This window comes from Zootoca vivipara, chromosome 15, assembly GCF_965207765.1.
Source record: "Zootoca vivipara chromosome 15, rZooViv2.hap1.1, whole genome shotgun sequence".
NCBI classification, from domain to species: domain Eukaryota; kingdom Metazoa; phylum Chordata; class Lepidosauria; order Squamata; family Lacertidae; genus Zootoca; species Zootoca vivipara.
In genome coordinates, this window is record NC_142598.1 from 41,646,229 (window position 1) to 41,664,529 (window position 18,301).

General features: G+C 44.8%; 1 protein-coding gene across 3 annotated transcripts in view; it reads left to right on the forward strand.

Annotated features, from left to right (window-relative positions):
- SMARCA2 (SWI/SNF related BAF chromatin remodeling complex subunit ATPase 2) overlaps nucleotides 1-12,190 on the forward strand; it is a 113,958-nt gene extending 101,768 nt beyond the window's left edge. For all 3 annotated transcript variants that reach the window (XM_088658815.1, XM_088658814.1, XM_088658813.1), the window contains exons 30-34: nucleotides 3,070-3,175; nucleotides 6,519-6,620; nucleotides 8,183-8,312; nucleotides 9,167-9,309; nucleotides 11,275-12,190. In XM_088658815.1, the coding sequence (XP_088514941.1) occupies nucleotides 3,070-3,175; nucleotides 6,519-6,620; nucleotides 8,183-8,312; nucleotides 9,167-9,309; nucleotides 11,275-11,310 (517 nt within the window). In that variant the 3' untranslated portion in view covers nucleotides 11,311-12,190. The remainder of the gene's footprint in view (nucleotides 1-3,069; nucleotides 3,176-6,518; nucleotides 6,621-8,182; nucleotides 8,313-9,166; nucleotides 9,310-11,274) is intronic.
- The last annotated feature ends 6,111 nt before the right edge of the window (nucleotides 12,191-18,301 follow it).

Genomic DNA, 18,301 nt, shown 5'->3' on the forward strand with positions numbered 1-18,301 from the left:
GAGGAGGAGGAGGAGGTCATCGGTTATTGTTTAACATTATTCTTTTGCAAGACCCTGAGGAAATTTATTTATTTCTTTATATCCCACCTTTCTCCCAAGTTGGGATTCAAGGCAGCTTACAACATTATGAAATGCAAAATAAGAAAATCAAACTAGTTATAAGACAGTAATTCAAATACAGTATATCAAAACACATTTAGAACCAGCAATTAAAATCCAGTTCGCCCTGACAGCAGCCCATCGATCAACACCATCTGCACTTTAGCTTTCAAAGACCTGTCTAAACAATAAGGTGTCAGCATGCTGACAAAAGAATAGGAGGGAACCAGTCTAACCTCGCGCGCGCAGGGGGGATTCCACAATCAGGGAGCAGCCACTGAAAAGGCTCTCCCTCTTTTTCTTTCTCTCTCTTGTGTCACCACCAGCTGTGCCTCACATGCTTTTGGGACTGAGTTAAGATGCTGAACCTGAGGATTTTAGCAGCTGGGTAGGTTCAGACAGGAAATGGAGTCTCTGTTGGGCCCTTCTGACCACCTGAGTTACGTTGATTTTCCAAGTCAGGTCCTCGCTAAGGTAAATTCCCAGGAATTTAAAGGAAGAGACTCTCTCCACACAGCGCCCCCCCCCCCGATATCCAATGGGGCAGGTTCCCCTCTCTTCCTGCGGAAGTCCAACAGCATCACCTTGGTCTTACTAATATTAAGGTAAAGGGTAAAGGGACCCCTGACCATTAGGTCCAGTTGTGACCGACCCTGGGGTTGCGCGCTCATCTCGCATTATTGGCCGAGGGAGCCGGCATATAGGTCATGTGGCCAGCATGACAAAGCCGCTTCTGGCGAACCAGAGCAGCACATGGAAACGCCGTTTACCTTCCCGCTGTAGCGGTTCCTATTTATCTACTTGCATTTTGACGTGCTTTCGAACTGCTAGGTTGGCAGGAGCTGGGACCAAGCAACGGGAGCTCACCCCGTCACAGGGATTCGAACCGCCGACCTTCTGATCAGCAAGCCCTAGGCTCAAGCCCACAGCGCCACCTGGGTCCCTTAAATATTATACTAATATTTAGGTGCAAGTTATTCTCTTAGCACCATGGAGATATTTTTTGACCCTCCCCCCTGTAGGTTTTATTTTGTGTTTTATATTTTGGAAATGTACATTTTTTCCTTTAAAATTTTGGGGGGGCCCCAAGAGAGTGGGGCCCTAAGCTAGAGCTTGTTTATCTTATATGTAAATCCGGCACTGAGCAGGATGGCCCCCATGTTAAATCAGTAGGTAGGTTGCCTCACCCACCTGTCCAAATCCCAGCATCAGGGGTGGAAAAAGGGCACGGGAAGGGCATAAAAGCGGAGCCATGCTGGTCCTCTCCGCCCTCTCCAATGCCCCCCAGTCGCTTTCCCTTTGCCCCCCTCTTGCCCAAGCCCCCAACTCCACCTACTCCTCACCAAGTCTTGCAGCCCAGTCCCAGAGGTGCTGTGGAGAAACACGCCCCACAGGCCAGGACCCCCCCTCCGCCCTCCTCTCCTGGCATCTCCATCCTCTTCCTCCCGCTCACGGAGCACTGAGGGTCCGCGGACGACAGTTTGGGAAGCCCTGATCTAGATAATCCTACTCGGATCTCAGAGGGACCGAATCCCTCCAGACAAAACGTGCATTCTGTATGTGTGCATGTGTGAAATTTGGGGGTTTCAATGGATAGCGGCGTTGAATTGCTTCAATGATATTGCCCAGAGGGCTCACCTTGTCAAATAAATCTTCAGCTTGCATATTTTTCTGTGTATAAGACGAGGTTTTTTTAAAAAACCAAGCAAACGTAAAAAAAATTGGGGGTCGTCTTATACACGGGTAGTGCGGGGGGGCGGGCAATTGTTGGCAGCCGTGAATCGGAGATATACAGCAGCGATTGGCGTATGTTGCTGGTTGGAATTGGCTGTTGTGGCAATTGTGTGGGCGATTTGTGGCTTCTAGATGTAACTGGGCAAGCAATTGGTTGCTTCTGTGAGGTGTGTGCTTGTCAGCTGCGGGCAGTCCCCCCCCCAAAAAAAGAGCTTAACAACTCTGGGGAATCTCCCCCCACTTTCTTAATTTGGAGTCCCCAAAAATAGGGGTCGTGTTATACACGGGGTGGTGGTGGTGGTGTTATACACAGAAAAATACAGTACCTTAAATTCGCCGCCTGTTAATGCCACAATATGCAGCGATAAACAATGCTTTTGAAATGAGAGGGAGGCGTCTCCTGCCAGTCTGGAAGGATGTTGCGCAGCGCACAAAACAGATTTAAAACAACACCATTATCTGTGTTTATTTGCTGAGATGCCTTGTGTTTTTTTGGGGGGGGGCAGACAATGTGACCCAGTAGAGTCAGAGATGCCACTCATCTTTCTGAAGATTTTCTTAATTTATGCAGGTCCTATTGCTCTTCAGCAGTTGCTAGGCAACCGGAAAAGAAAGAGTGTGCATGCTTCCTATGATTGTAAGATCTCTTATTTCTTTATTTATGTTCAAAAGGTGCAGATGGAACTGGAAATTGAGATTGAAAACCAGGATGGCTTATTCACAACTAATCATTTGCTTTTTTTTTAGCATAACCTCAGTTGCAACTGGTGGAAGTGTTCTATTACCAAATAAATGCTTTTTGCCTTTGGGTTCTTGGGGTTTTTTTCAAGCCATATTCACTGACAAATGCACAAAGGGGACTAAGAAATCAAATCCTTCTATCAAAAGGTAGCTGGGTATTTGGGTTTTAATGAAAAGAAAAAAAAGGAGAAGGTAAAATTGAGTACTGTGCTGCTGTTCTAGGAATGTGTGCAAGGTAGTCTGTTCTGCAATTTGCGTATATTTCCAGAATATCCCTCGCTGGTGCATCTTTTATATCATTCTACACGGCTGCCCTTGTACTTTGATTCCTCACGGCACAGGATTTTATTAATGCTCCATTTCTTGAACTGGAACAAATTCTTAGGTGAAAAGCAAAACCATCTTCCTTTTTTTCCTTCTCAAACATACTGGTCACCCCCATTCTTGTCACAGCTAAGTAATAACATTTTCCATTATTTTTGTCCTTTTTAACAGCTCAGGACGACAGTTAAGTGAAGTCTTCATTCAGCTGCCTTCCAGAAAAGAATACCCAGAATACTATGAATTAATTAGAAAGCCAGTGGATTTCAAAAAAATTAAGGTGGGCCTGATTTCTGTTTAACGCGAATGCAGCTTTCTTTCTTTTTTACATATATTTTTAATTACTTTTTCCCAAATGTTTTCACGGTAACCTTCAAATCAAAGACATTGTTTCATGAGTTCCCTCCCTCACCTCCGCAGTGTTTTTGACTCAAACCTTTTCTACTGCATTATACCTATCACAAAAAACTTCTCTATTTCAGTTACTTTGTCGTTTTCCTTCCGCTGCTTTGACCTCGAATCCTGCCCGCGATTTCATTTGACCTTGAATGCATCTTCCCAGCATCGGGCCAAGTTACCATTCCTTGGCTTTTGCACTCGTGCACAAATTGCAAAAAATAAAATACTGCTTGTTGTTATTCCATGTCTGTGATGTACCTGTGGAATTGCTTCCTGTTCTCACAGTGGCCAGCCAGATGACGGCGATGATGATGATGATGATGATGGGTACCCCACCCATCTGGCTGGGTTTCCCCAGCCACTCTGGGTGACTTTCCAGCACATATAAAACCATAGTAAAATGTTCAGCATGGGCTGCCTTCCGATGTCTCCCAGAAGTTGTGTAGTTCTTCATCCCCTTGGCATCTGAAGGGAGGAGGTGCCTGTGGGGAAACCTGAGCGCCAGCCCCCTCTCCCCTCCTGCCCTTCCCAGCACCTGGTGTGCAGAAGCATTGCGGTCTCTGCGCATGGAGGCAGAGCATCACCTCCGTCATGTCTATCGGCCATTGATAAACCGGCGTGAAGCCAGGTTAGGCTGGTTAAAGGATGCCACATCAAACTCCCTTGTGGAGCAGGGCTGCTCAACCCAGCTTTTATTTATTAATTAATTTTTAAAAGATTTTTATTAAGTTTCGCACATGTAACACATAGGTATATAAAACATAAAGGAAAAGAAAAGTAAAGAAAAAAACAACATCCCAAACTCCCCCCCCCCCCCGGTAATATCCCTCAACTCCCCTTCTGGTTCTTTAAACATTTGCTATTTCTGCTTGATCTTTATGGCTTTTATACTCTTTTACTTAACTCCTCTTGTACTCTTAATCATTTTCAAATCGGACTATGTTTCTTTCAAAATGCATCTTCTAATTGTAAGCGTTCATTCAAACCCTGCTAGTGAATCTATTTCATTACGATATTTCCGTAGATACAACATGAATGGTTCCCAATCTTTTTTAAAAAATCTCTCCTGTCCTTGGCTCTGAGTCTTCCTGTAAGTTTGGCTATTTCTGCGTATTCTGTGAATTTAACTTGCCCTTCCTTCATCGGTATCTTGTCGTCCTTCCATTTTGGGGCCATGGGAAACTAGCTTGTAAAGAGGGTTTGAGTCTCATGGCCCTTTTTTAGTGGCTTAACCTGGTCACTGACTAAGGTGAGCAAGCTTAGGATCCCATCTAAGCCCCTCCCCCGGCCCCGGAACGCCCCCTTTCAGGGCTTAGGGCTCAGCAAAGCTGAAATCCCCTGTGTTGCAAAAACAGGCAGGCTTTAAACAATGACAGGCAACACATGGCTAACCATGTCCTAACAAAATATATGTAACATGTATTATTTCACAATTCTTGAAGAGAAAATATATGATGGAGGTGCAAATGGTAAAATAAATCAATGTTGTATGAACAAAATTAGAGGTGGTCGTCAATCGGTATCACAGAGGCAAACAAGCCTTTCAGTACTGTAGTCCCAATCCTGTACTCATTGTGATCCTTAGAAGCTCCACACGTAGCAATTCTTAAACAGAAAATAGGAAATAGAATCACTGAAAATAAAATTCTGTCACTGTTGCGTTAAGAAAATTAGACAATGTAACCCATCAGTATCGAAAGAGGCAAACAAGCCTTTCAACAGTCGCAATCTTGTAACCGTGTGATAATGGATGATCCAAAACGCCGTACAGTTTTTTCAGCAACTGTTCATCAGCATATGAATGGTCCTAACAGGTAGATCAAGTAGCATGAGATGAGCTTTCTACAGTTCTTAGTGAGTGCTCACCTTACGCCACTTGATGTACCTGCTAGGACCATTCATGTGCTGATGAAAAGTTACTTTCGAAACAGTTTGTCATCCAGAGAAACTGTATGACGTTTTGGATCATCCATTATCGCACGGTTATTGTTTAAAGTCGGGCTCCTAGCTAAGCCAGGATGGGTTGGATCCTGTATGCCAGCAGATCTCTGGCCGACCCGAGTTACACTGATGTAGCCTGACTACGCAGGGACCCTCCCAGTTTAGCCAGAGATCCGCAGGATCCTAACCCCGCTCTTGCCATAGGATTGCTCCTTTATTCTGCTTGAATTTTTCCAATTCCCTTTTAAACCCATCCACGTTATTGGCTGTCTTCAGTGATGTATCCAATGGGAACCTCCAGGTCAGATTGCAGAGAGACGAGATAATTGTGGCTCCCTGTTTCTAGAGTGTTCTTCTCCCCAGCGATTCAGATCAGCGCCGGAATCCCTATCATTTGTACATGTTCACAACATGGTTTTCGTTTTGCACATGTTTGTAATTTTCTTATAAGGCACCGAGAAGACACCCTGTGCCACAGAAGGCATCTCATAATATTTTGAGGTGTAGGCATTGATCCATTGTAGCCTTAAAGGGTTGTTCCACTTTGTGGTTCAGCCTGTAGATTCACTAAAATGTGGCGGTGGGCGGGTGTGAGTTTTAGCCTAGTTGGATGTAGAGCAGGGGTCCCCAAACTACGGCCCGGGGGCTGGATGCGGCCCAATTGGCCTCCCAATCCGGCCCGCGACGACCCCCGCCGCTCGCCGCCGCCGCCCGCTCTTAAGGCGCGCAGCACGGCGGCGCTCTTCCAGGTCGGAAAAAAGCGCCGGAAATCCTTTGTGCGCATGCGTATGGGCCTCTCCCAACCCAGAAGAGGTCATTTCTGGTGCACTTCCGGGTCGGGGGAGGCCCATACGCATGCGCACAAACGATTTCTGGCGCTTTTCCCGACCTGGAAGCGCACTCCCCCACCCGCCGGCCCGCACAGGCACGCACTCCCCCGCCCTCCGGCCCGCCGCGCGATCGGCGCGGTGGGAACCGGCCCAAAGCCCGGTAAGTCTGGGGACCCCTGATGTAGAGCCTCATCTTGGAGTATGCATTGAAACTGATATCCCTTGAACCCCGGCCTCTCAATGTCACGCACTCGGCATACAGATAACTTTCATTTGGCGTACAACTTCTATCTGAAAATGCTTGCTTTCTTTGTGCTACGCCAGAAGGATGACAACACTGAAAACGTTACGCATGTGAATCTGTTGTGTCCATGAGGGCATCAGACTTGTTTAACCAGCTATCCTGTTCTTTCTCTCCCCCTTTCAATCTCTTTTGATTGGGAAAAAAAATAGGAAAGAATTCGTAACCATAAATATCGGAGTGTTAGCGACCTGGAGAAGGACGTGATGTTGTTGTGTCACAATGCTCAGACCTTCAACTTGGAAGGATCGCAGGTCGGGTTCAAATTATTTGCTTAGCAGAACTGCAATGTTGGTGTACGCCTTTGCATTTGTAAGCATGTTACGTTGGTCAATAAGAAGCCTGGGGGCTGTCTAAACTTGGGGCGGCCTTAACGTTTCCCCAGTTGTATAAAACAACCTTCAGGCCCGTATTTTCTGTTTCAGCTTGCTTTTAGTCTTCAGAGTTTGTTATAACTAGAAGTTCTCCTGCAGCTACAGTAAACTTGAAACATCTCGGTTGGAGAAATACCTAAGTCTGCCTTTACCACCCTTGATATCAACTAGTTGGTAGCTCTCCGTGGTGGTCTTCTTATTTAAAAAAATCTTCTGAAGAACTGAAGCTTTTCCGTGGAAGTTGAGTAATAAAATTTGCATTTGCTGAAGTAAATATAGACTGTGTCTCCATTTTGCTTCCGAGTGTATTGGTGGCTTGTCAGTCTTTATCTTGCAACTCATCCTCCATGATGGATCATTGCAGGAATCCATTTGTTGGCTAAGAGGTGCAGTCTTCACTGGTCTTGACCATGGCTAATACCAGGCATAGGCAAACTCGGCCCTCCAGATATTTTGAGACTACAACTCCCATCATCCGTAGCTAACAGTACCAGTGGTCAGGGGTGATGGGGGTTGTAGTCCCAAAACATCTAGAGGGCCGAGTTTGCCTAGGCCTGGCTAATACGAACTAAGGTTCCCTATGGAAAACTCCACATGGAGGAACCTAGTTGGCATCAACCATAGCTAAGATCATTGAAGCCATGACCCTTAACCACAGTTTAAGCTGTCGGGGAAAGGGCAGAGAATTTGCAAGAAGAGACGAGATGAGAAGGAGGGGTGAAATCCCACAGCCTGTTCATAATCTGTGAACCATGGGTAAAGATTGCAAGAAGCTGAACTGTAACAGGCCCTATATCTACCCCAGAATTCTATTACTGTATTAGCTAACATAAACTCTCTTGTTCCTACTGCTGAAAATTAGCATTGGAAGAGTACATTTGTTTTAACCTGGATATATTGTTAGACTATAATCTAAGTCTTAATTAGAACTTTCCATTGAAGACTCTTGATATCATTAGTAATAAAACATTAAATAATTCAAACATAAGCAACTAAGTTTGTTCTGGGTACAGTATAAGCTTTCATGTGCATGCACACTTCTTCAGATTTAGATTATAGTCTAACATCATGAAAGCTTATACCCAGAACAAACTTAAGGTGCTGCTGGACAATTTTTTATATATTTTGACTGCGTCAGACCAACACGGCTACCTACCTGAATTCAAACATAAGAGAAGGTGGTACTTAGAAATGTGAAAACATAACGTGGAGCTTCATTTTGTTTCAGGCTGCCACTGAAAGGCTTTTTTTAACTCTCATTTAGGGCATGAGAAATTAACATTGGCATTTCCTGTAAAATTCATGCAACAAGACTTGTGACTTGTAATGGGGGAGAGAAGCCTTGCTCTCTCTGGGTTTGCATAGGAAATCGCGCTCCACGCTGTGAATCTTTGATGAAGCACAGCTTGCCGGCCTGACGCAACTCTGCTTTCCTGCCACAGATCTATGAGGACTCCATTGTTCTGCAGTCGGTGTTCAAAAGTGCGCGGCAGAAGATCGCCAAAGAAGAGGAAAGCGAGGACGAAAGCAACGAGGAAGAAGAAGACGAGGAAGATGAGTCGGAATCCGAATGTGAGCCCCTCACTTCAGTGCTTTTTTTCTCCCCAAAAATGTTTAGGGGTACTCTCATTTTGACTCAAGAAAGCCACCATTTTATAGTTCAAAGCGGGGGGGAAGTACAAAGAATATGCGTTACCCATATTGAAATAGTGCCCCTCAATGAGACCAAGCTTTTATCAGTAAAACACCACACATCCACATTCCACACTGCTTCACACATTAAACGCTCACTTCCGTCCGAGACTCGGCAAACACCGGGAAAGGAAATGAGGGGTAGCAACGGAACTGACGATTCACCAGGCTAGAGAAGAGAACTAACAATTTCTTTAAAATTAGTTTCTTTTCCTGGTAGATTCACAAAATGTTTAGGGATTTGCGTACCCCTGCACACACACCCCTGAAAAATAGCTCACTGTTATAGGAAATTTCCTTATATGAGATTTACATTCAGATTATTTCTTTGTAACTCTTATGTTGTAGAATAAGGAATGCTGATAAGGTCCTTTTCAGGGTGGTTTGTGTGTGTGTGTGTGTGTGAGAGAGAGAGAGAGAGAGAGAGAGAGAACGAGTGATTTCTGTGAGTTTGTTTCTTTGTTTTATATATGGTTTAAATTTATAGCCCACTCTTCCTTCCAAAGGAACCCAGGGGAGTTGATGGCTGAGAAACCTTAAACACTGGGCTTGACCCAAATTTAGTCACACACGAGACTAGATTCATTCACATCCATGGTGTGTAGGATTGCGATGATGGACGTAAATACCGTCGATGTTGACGGGTCTGCTGTAGAAGCAGGACTAAATCTGCGTCCGGTCTGTTAATTTTGGCCACTAAGTTTCTTTTGTGGGTTTGTTGTTGTTTTTTGCAGCCAAATCTGTGAAAGTAAAAATCAAGCTAAACAAAAAGGAGGATAAAAACAGGGAGAAAGGAAAAGGCAAGAAGCGGCAAAGTCGAGTCAAAGCCAAACCGGTTGTGAGCGACGATGACAGCGATGAGGATCAAGATGAGAATGTGAGTGTTGCTTGCAAGGGCCGTAAATTTGTTTTCCCCCATCCCTGTGCCTGTAACTCCAGTCGTCACGACTTGGATTCGCCTTTGGAGGTTAACAGTCCAGCAATGCGTTTTCCAGCGGGGGGCGCTGCAAGTATTTGGGGCTCCCCTGTCCCTGAGCAGGAGCCCTGCCGGCAGAGCTGATGGGAGCTGTCATCCAAAACCAGTTGGGGGCCATGGGGGCCGATGGGGGTGGGGTTCAGGATGCATGAAAGGTTTGAGAGCGCTAGCAAAGTATCCCCCCTCCTCTCCCTTAAGATGCTCAGCACTTGGACTCAATAGCTGAGCTCCAGGAAGTGATTTGCATCAAGAAATAAGTGGCAAATTCCAGGGAGATGCTCCTGAAAAAGGGGGAAGGAGGCCTTGAGAATGCCTGAAGTAGTTATTTGGAGCTCAGCCAGCCAAGTTAAAATTAAGTCCTAGAATGGAAAACCAAGTTGATGGACTCTGCTGAAATGGCAAAATTAACTGGGAAGCTCAGAAATCAAGAGGACCAGAATTTTTAAAAAAAGAATGGGGAAAGTTTATGATTTATCTACGAGACCATTGTAAGCAGGTTAAAACATGGGCAGGATTTCAACCACACTTGTGAACTAACGGAAAGTATGACTAATTTGGAAAGGTAAATCTTGGATAGTATTGATATGCAGGTGTAAATATTATTACTAGGACCCATGGAAGGGATGGGGGGAAGTCAGGAGATTCAGAGTAATCTTGATATTTCAGTCTTGAATTGTTATTTGCTGTGTGTTTATATTTTTAAAAATCAAATAAAAGTATTTTTTTAAAAAATTAAGTACTAAGGCTTAACTCAGGCATAGGCAAACTTGGCCCTCCAGATGTTTTGGGACTACAACTCCCAGGATCCCTAGCTAACAGGAGCAGTGGTCAGGGATGATGGGAATTGTAGTCCCAAAACATCTGGAAGGCCGAGTTTGCCCGTGCCTGGCTTAACTCTCTTTCTTTCTTTCTTTCTTTTATTTCCATATTACATCACATTGCAAATAAAACAAAATCTTCAATATGTCACCCCACCCCCTTCCCCCTACATATTTATCACTTACATCCTCAATCAAACATCGTATTCTTTTGCCCCTCCCCCTTCTTCCCTCCACCCCAACTCAATTTCCTCTACATTTGAAATTACCAGTACATTTATCTTTGCATTCATTTAAATACTTTACATTTTTAATCCAAGCATATTAGCATATCTTTTTTCTGAGCAATATTTTCCCATGGATTCATCAAAACATTTCCACTCCTTTTTTAATTTTTGATTTTATAATAGCTGTTAATTTTTACGCCTGGTTTAACTCTTGTATGGATAGCTGGAAAGAGCCCTCTGTTGTGCAGAATATTATTATATTATGTGGAGACCTGTGGTTTCTTGAAGAGCAGGGCCCCTTAATGGCAAAGGGGGTTTTGCCAGGGGAGTTCTGCAAGCCATTTGCAATCCGCAGGGGCTCCTGCACTTCAGATGGAAAAGAAAAAAATTCTGCAGGTGCCCAAAGGTTGCCCAGTATAGCCTCTAAAGGCCAGCTAAGGCTGCCAAAGGCCAGCTAAGGCTGCCTCAGCCCCACTAAACTCCCTGGGATTTGGTTCTGAGTCAGCATACCTCCCATCAGTCTTTTGGTATATTTATTTGGAAGTAAATCATAGCGGAAGCCGTGAACCTTGCGAGATGCGCGCCGCACAGCTGTGCATGATAGCTCATAAACCTATTACAGGGCATCTTGCGACAAACCCAGAGGCATGATGACTAAATTAACTGGCTTGCCTCGCTATCTCTTGGTTGCACCTTGTTTCTTTATTATGGCCCAAACAGGGGGTGTCAAAGTAACATTGTCCTTTTCTCTCTTTTTTGCAATGCTTTCAACAAACAAAATCTCAAACCTTCTCCCCCCCCCCCTTGCCTCTTCCATCCAGGACCAGTCGGAAGCCAGCGGAAGTGACGACGAGTGATTCCCACGGTCTAAAGGAGAACCGTTCTTCTCTTCTCTCATTTTGCACCCAGCGAATTCACTCTGCCAGAATCGGCATCGGGGCGTTTCTGTATTTACATCATCTATAACTAGCTTTAGGATATTACCAGACAAACATTATGGTATCATGGTGTAAAAAAAAAGACAAACAAGGAAAAACATGTAACATACTGTGACCAAATGGGCCTCAAAGATTAAAACAAAAAACAAAAAAACTTTTGATGGGGGAAAAATGGGTTGATAGTATATTTCTATGGGTTGGGTTTAACTTACTAATGGTTTGACATTCCTGGTTTCAATATTTGATTAGATGCTCTCACCTGGCATCAGAAAGATTTGGAAACAATGTCTTTTGTAGCATTGCTAACCAGGAGAAGCCATTAAAAGCAACTGGTGATTTTATTTTTCATCAGGCAGTTTTCAAGGTTTTATTAGTTCTGTATTTGCTTCTTCACTGTGCTGCATATATACCATTTTCTTCAATGTACAGTAGCTAGCCTCTCTCTCTCTCCCCAATCCTGCTGCATTCATTGCTTCATTTGATTCTCTCTTGAAAAAGAAATGCTTTTCGAACTGTATACATGAAATTTCTGTCTACTGTAAACTTTACTTTTCCTTTTCTTTTATTCCTTCTCTTCTTCTTTTTTTCTTCTTGATTACAAAAAAGTTGGATTTAAAATGCTATTGAATATTGCAATCTATGTAGTATAATGAATGGCTTCTTTCATCCGGTTACCTTTTGTGTTACCAATGTGGTTTTGCCACCTTCCCCCTAAGTGTACTTAATCTTTGCTTTCTTTGCACAATGTCTTTGGTTGCAAGTCATAAGCCTGAGGCAAATAAAATTCCAGTAATTTTGACGGGTCGGTCTGTGCCCTCCGTGTTTTCCAAGCAGAATGACATTGCAGCGCCGAGCTTCATTCTCGCTTCCTTTCAGTGTTCAAAAGTCACCACGTGCCATGCGTGTTTTGCACCTGGCTCTCAGCTACTTGCGACCAAGTGAAGATGCTTGGGAGCCAGGATGGTGCCTGAAAACTCCGCCACCTGGGGATCCTTGAATCTAGGCTGCTTCCGCACACTAAGACCACATCCTGTAGATTTCTATCCGTTATACTTTAGCTGCACAATCCGAATGAATTCCAGGAGCCAAAATACTTTTTCTGTGCAGCCTGAGCAGCGAACAACATTATAGCTCATTGTTGTCACTTGTCTTCACTTGCCCCACCCCAGTGCCCTGCTCACAGTTGTGACTAATATTCCTACATTATGAACGGTCCATGTCACTGTTAAGAAAAAGAGGCAGGAACAGGCCAATAGATATGTGGGCTGTCCCCGGATCAAGTGACTTTTCTTTTTTAAAGGTCTCAAAGCTCTTCACCTAGTTCAATGTTGCCCTCTGAACTAGCCAGATGTTTAACTGAGACTCAGTCACATTTGGGGTCAAGAGGAACCGAAAAGAGAATCTGATACGATTTTCTTTTCTTCTTCTTCTTTGGCAATCCCTTGTAACCGAGTAAGATTCTCTTCCATGAATATGGTCTTAACAGTGAGTCCGTACTTGGCGATGGAGGCCAATTCTGGATCCACACGTCCTTCCACAGTGGGGACATTGGTTTCCGGGCTGGAGTTGATCACGGTGTGGATTTGCCAAGCGTGCCTTCCTCTTAGCACATTTCTCCCTTTGGTAAAGGCTTTTCTCCAACTGGAGCGCTCACAGGCCAGTGTTTCCCAGTTGTCAGTGTTTATACTACACTTTTCTAGATTTGCCTTGAGACAAGTCTTTAAACCTCTGTTGTTGACCACCAGCATTACGCTTTCCATTTTTAAGTTCGGAATAGAATAGTTGCTTTGGAAGACGATCATCAGGCATCCGACCGCACAACATGACCAGTCCAACGAAGTTGATGTTGAAGAATCATTGCTTCAGCCCTGGTGACCTTTGCTTCTTCCAGTACACTGGCATTAGTTCACCTGCCTTCCAACATGGTGGTGATCCCGCTTCACAGTATCGAGGGAAAGTCATAGATAGGGAGATATGCAACAAAATGCCTCCCTCTGTGCAAGGACTTCTGGCTGAGCAACAGAGCATCTCCCTCTGCTCTTAACCTTGCAGCAGAAACGGGGGTGGCCTGAGGAGGAGGAGACACACAACCTGAAATAAGCTCTAACAGAGAACATACAATCTAACAACTTCCCGTTGGCTTCCGGGTCAGCTTCACAGAAACTTTGCTATTGCTGCGCAGCTGCTTTATTTGGTTATTTCCTTCACATTGCATACATGTGGTTCCTCAGTGGCCCCCCATTCCGGCTCCAATCCGCCCCAGACCTGCTTGGCTTCCGCAAGGTGGGAGCCCCGTTGCCCTTCAAGAGCGCACACCCCTTTCTCGAGCAGGATCTCCACAGAGCACACGCAAAGCATTAAGAATCTTTCGAAGACTGCAAAATACTGCTTGAAAATTCTGCTTTGGTAAATCCCAGGGGAGGATTTGCATAGACGCCTCACCAGTGCGAAGCGGCACGTAAAACGACACTTGAAACCAAGCAACTTGGCCTTGACGATAAGGGAGATAAGCAAAGACTGTCGGGAGATTTGCTGGATGTTTCCGTTCTTGAGAAAGACACAGGGCTGCACTTAGATCAGATGAGCAACCCTTTTAAAAAAATAATACGTAACCACATTAGCCTTCCTGCCACCCACGCAGGTGCTCTTCAAACGGATGCAAATCCATTTGCTTCCACAAAAATGTGACAAGCAGCTGGAACAAAGGTCTCTGGGTCATGAGCTGTGTTGCACCAATGCATGGCACTGCAGCTATTTGTGTGTGTGTGTGTGTGTGTGTGGTTTAATTGAAACAGGATTTGAGGAACCAGAATGGGGCCACTGAGAAAAAAGGGAAGTTGCTGCTGGCATGACTGGTTTAACCTGAGGTTGACATCTCTCTTTATTAGTCTTAATATTCATAATAATAGAAGTGGTATTCATGCTGCTGCTGTTGCTGTTGCTGTTGCTAATGTTATACCAGCCCTATGAGGCTGAGGACTACAGATGCTCAGTATTCATGGATTGCTGACAGTAAGGAAAGAAAACCAGGTTGAACAAGAGCACTACTCTGAAGTAGTGAGAATATGCTGCAACATTTTGTTGAGGACACTATTTATTTCACCACAACCTACCTTGCAGGCTTGTGAGAATAAATGGAAAGAGTTTATAGCAAAAAAAGTCCCCTTTTTACATTTTCTTAATTAATTTTGAGATGTGGGACAGATTTTTGTTGTGCAAATGTCCCAAATTGACTTGAATTGTGCCACTTGATATTTGCCATTGGTCGGAAAGCGTAAACTGCTCTTTGTGTGTGGTTCTTGAACACCCCCTTTGGCCTGAACTACGTCCGAGGTTAGTTGTCGCTCGGACATTTGTGCCGTTCACCTGGACCTTGCCCACAAAATAGGGTCCTTTGCTAATAAGCTGCGGATTTGCCAGTTTACATTTTAAACATACATCGAAAAGAATCCTGGGGAGCTTTATATTTTTAAATTTACTTTAAGCACCAAAGGAGCAGAGAAGACAAGGGAGATCAATACAGTGGTACCTTGGTTCCCAAATGCCTTGGTTCCCGAACACCGAAAACCCGGAAGCAAGGGTTCCATTTCCAGAAGTCGGACGTTCGATGCCACTGTCGGCAATTGTTTCCGGTTGGCAATTTTAGAAGTCAAACAGACTTCTGGAACGGATTAAGTTTTGCACTTTTGTTTTTGCTATTTTGCATTTTTGTTTATGAGGCTTTTTCAGTTCATTTGTTTTTGTGACTGTGTGGAACCCAGTTCATCTACTGATTGATTGATTGATTGATTGATTGTGTGTCTGTGGAAATGGATAAAAGCCCCCCCATCCAAACAATGACTATCATCAGTGCAGGGAAGATTTTTTTTTAAAAAAAAATATCATCTACAATACTGTGTTATTTCTTTTATAGTACAGTACATTGTTTATTGCTTTTATTTTATGGATCAATGGTGTCATTAGATAGTAGAATTCATTTAAAATTGCTGTTTTAAAGGTTGTTTTTAAAAGTCTGAAATGGATTGATCCGTTTTGCGTTACTTTCTATGGGAAAGAGCCCCATGGTTTTGCAACGCTTTGGTTTTGGAAGGGACTTCTGGAACGGATTAAGTTTGAGAACCAAGGTACCCAATACTAACTTCACCCCAAGCCATGGAAACGCAGGGGAGTTTCCTGTGACCTTCCAATATTGTGCAGCAAAGATCCGCATCTGAGGGATGGATGATAATCCTTGTATTAAAAAGAATCGACTAACTTTCCTTGACAGCTTTTCTCATCCTCTTTCCATTAGGTGGAGTCAGAACCCTTTCTGGTCTCTCCTGTGTTAGGATCTTGGGAGTTGCTACTTGAAAAAGATCTGTTGCCTTCCCTTTAGCTTGCAGTCTTATGCACACAAACCTGGACTTAAGTCCGATTCAGCAAAATGAGACCCACTTTGCGCATAGGCTTGCACTGTTAAACAATTCCCTCCCTTTTCTCTCTGTTCAGCATTATATATTTTTATCTTGTTCGTCATCTGAATGAATGAGCCAAGTTAACAATTCTTATGGCTGTAAAGAGAAAATAATCTCAAACACAGAATCTGGGATGGGAGAGAATGAGCTTTTTCACTGGTCAATAGAAAACAGGGCACATGCTCCTCCCAATTATTCACAGAAGCCAATTACATTATAAACGTAAGAAATTTATACAAACTGGCTTAATTTTCATAATCTAAACAGACCGCAAACTTCAGCCTTCCCTGCCGCAGAACTTTGTGCAGGCATTTGAAATCTTCATTTAAAAAAGAAAGTGCCAAGTGTGTGCAATGTGGGCCACCCCCTGCAGGCGTCAGGTGTGCATTTCACAGTTGGCCGCCTTAGTAATTCTGTCCTGATAGCACACCATACACAATCCGGTGCCATTAAAATCCATGTGAGCCATTGCATGGCTGAGAGGTATCCGACAAAGTACCACATTTTTCCGTGTGTAGGGGGGGGGCTACAATTTAAGAAAGGGCTTCGTTGATGAACTTTTTTGGGGAGGACTGGCCTGAGTTGTTGAGCTTTTGTTGGGGGGGGGGGGGTATGCCGATAATGACTCTACCAGCTTGCTGCAGCAACAGCCAATCCAAAGCAGCCCTTACAGCAGACACCATTCATAGAATCATAGAGTTGGAAGAGACCTCAAGGGTCATCCAGTCCAACCCCCTGCCAAGCAGGAAACACCATCAAAGCATTCCTGACAGATGGCTGTCAAGCCTCTGCTTAAAGACCTCCAAAGAAGGAGACTCTACCACACTCCTTGGTAGCAAATTCCACTGCCGAACAGCTCTTACTGTCAGGAAGTTCTTCCTAATGTTTAGGTGGAATCTTCTTTCTTGTAGTTTGAATCCATTGCTCCATGTCCGCTTCTCTGGAGCAGCAGAAAACAACCTTTCTCCCTCCTCCATATGACATCCTTTTATATATTTGAACATGGCTATCATATCACCCCTTAACCTTCTCTTCTCCAGGCTAAACATACCCAGCTCCCTACCAGCCAATCACCACTGACAGGCTCCTGCTCACGGCTGCAACCAACCCCCGTCCCCACTCTGCACTAGGTAAAGGTAAAGGGACCCCTGACCATTAGGTCCAGTCGTGACCGACTCTGGGGTTGCGCGCTCATCTCGCATTATTGGCCGAGGGAGCCGGCGTTTAGCTTCCAGGTCATGTGGCAAGCATGACAAAGGCACTTCTGGCGAACCAGAGCAGCACACGGAAACGCCGTTTACCTTCCCGCTGTAGTGGTTCCTATTTATCTACTTGCATTTTGACGTGCTTTCGAATTGCTAGGTTGGCAGAAGCTGGGACCAAGCAACGGGAGCTCACCCCGTCACAGGGATTCGAACCACCAACCTTCTGATCAGCAAGCCCTAGGCTCAGTGGTTTAACCCACAGCACCACCTGGGTCCCCGCTCTGCACTATCCATGTATAAAACAACCCCCCCCCCATTTTAAACATTCTTTTTCAGTCTTATACATGGGAGAGTAAGGTGCGCTCTTCTGCTGCGAGCGGTCTGCCCCACGAGTTCAGGGGCAACTGAGCCAATGAGACACTGAGGTGGCCAGTCAGCTCCGCCCTCCTGCGCACCTGGGACTGGGCAACTGGGGGGGGGGGGCGCCAGGCAGATCTTTGCACCCCAGCACCACATATGCTTAAGATAGCCCTGCTTGGCATATTAGTGACCACACACAGTGTGGCTATTAAGCATGCCCGGTCTCCCCCCTCCCTTTAATTTTGTCCCAAATGTTTTCTGCACTCTTGCCAGGCTCTAATATGGACTGTAGAGTTTTGGCTACATAGGGGTCCACCATCAGATAGTGTGACTGGTATATCAGATGCAGTGAAATCATTCTCTTCCATTCTGACCCTTTGCCCTTCTCTCGATTCCCTTCTCACGTCTCTTCCTTCTTGATGTTTCGGCTTCTTTCCTGGCCTCCCCTCCCCTCCTTAGGCAACACGGTCCTTTTCTCTGTCCTCCTGACTCAACACAAAATGTTTGTGGGCAACAAGGCCGCAGTTCAAGAGGACAGGTGAGCCCACAGACTTCGGGAAATCCTTTGCTGCTCTTGAGCTCAGCTGAGCCTGACCCCGAGGTCAACAGCAGACCTTCAAGAAATGAAATGAAGAGACCGATAATGAAATGAAGCAAAAATCTGGAGACTATGGGAAATGACTGGGGCGGGCAGGCAAGGAGGGAGGCAAGAGAGCAGGACCACATCAGAAGTGCTAGAAGCCGAAAGGGAGAGCAGCAAAAGAACCCCTTCACAAGTGCTTTTGGAAAGGATTATTATTATTGCAATTGGACTTTGCAGACCCTCCAAGGGTCCCTATTTTCCAGGGACAGTCCCAGATTTACAGAAGCTGTCCCGGTTTCTGATTTGAT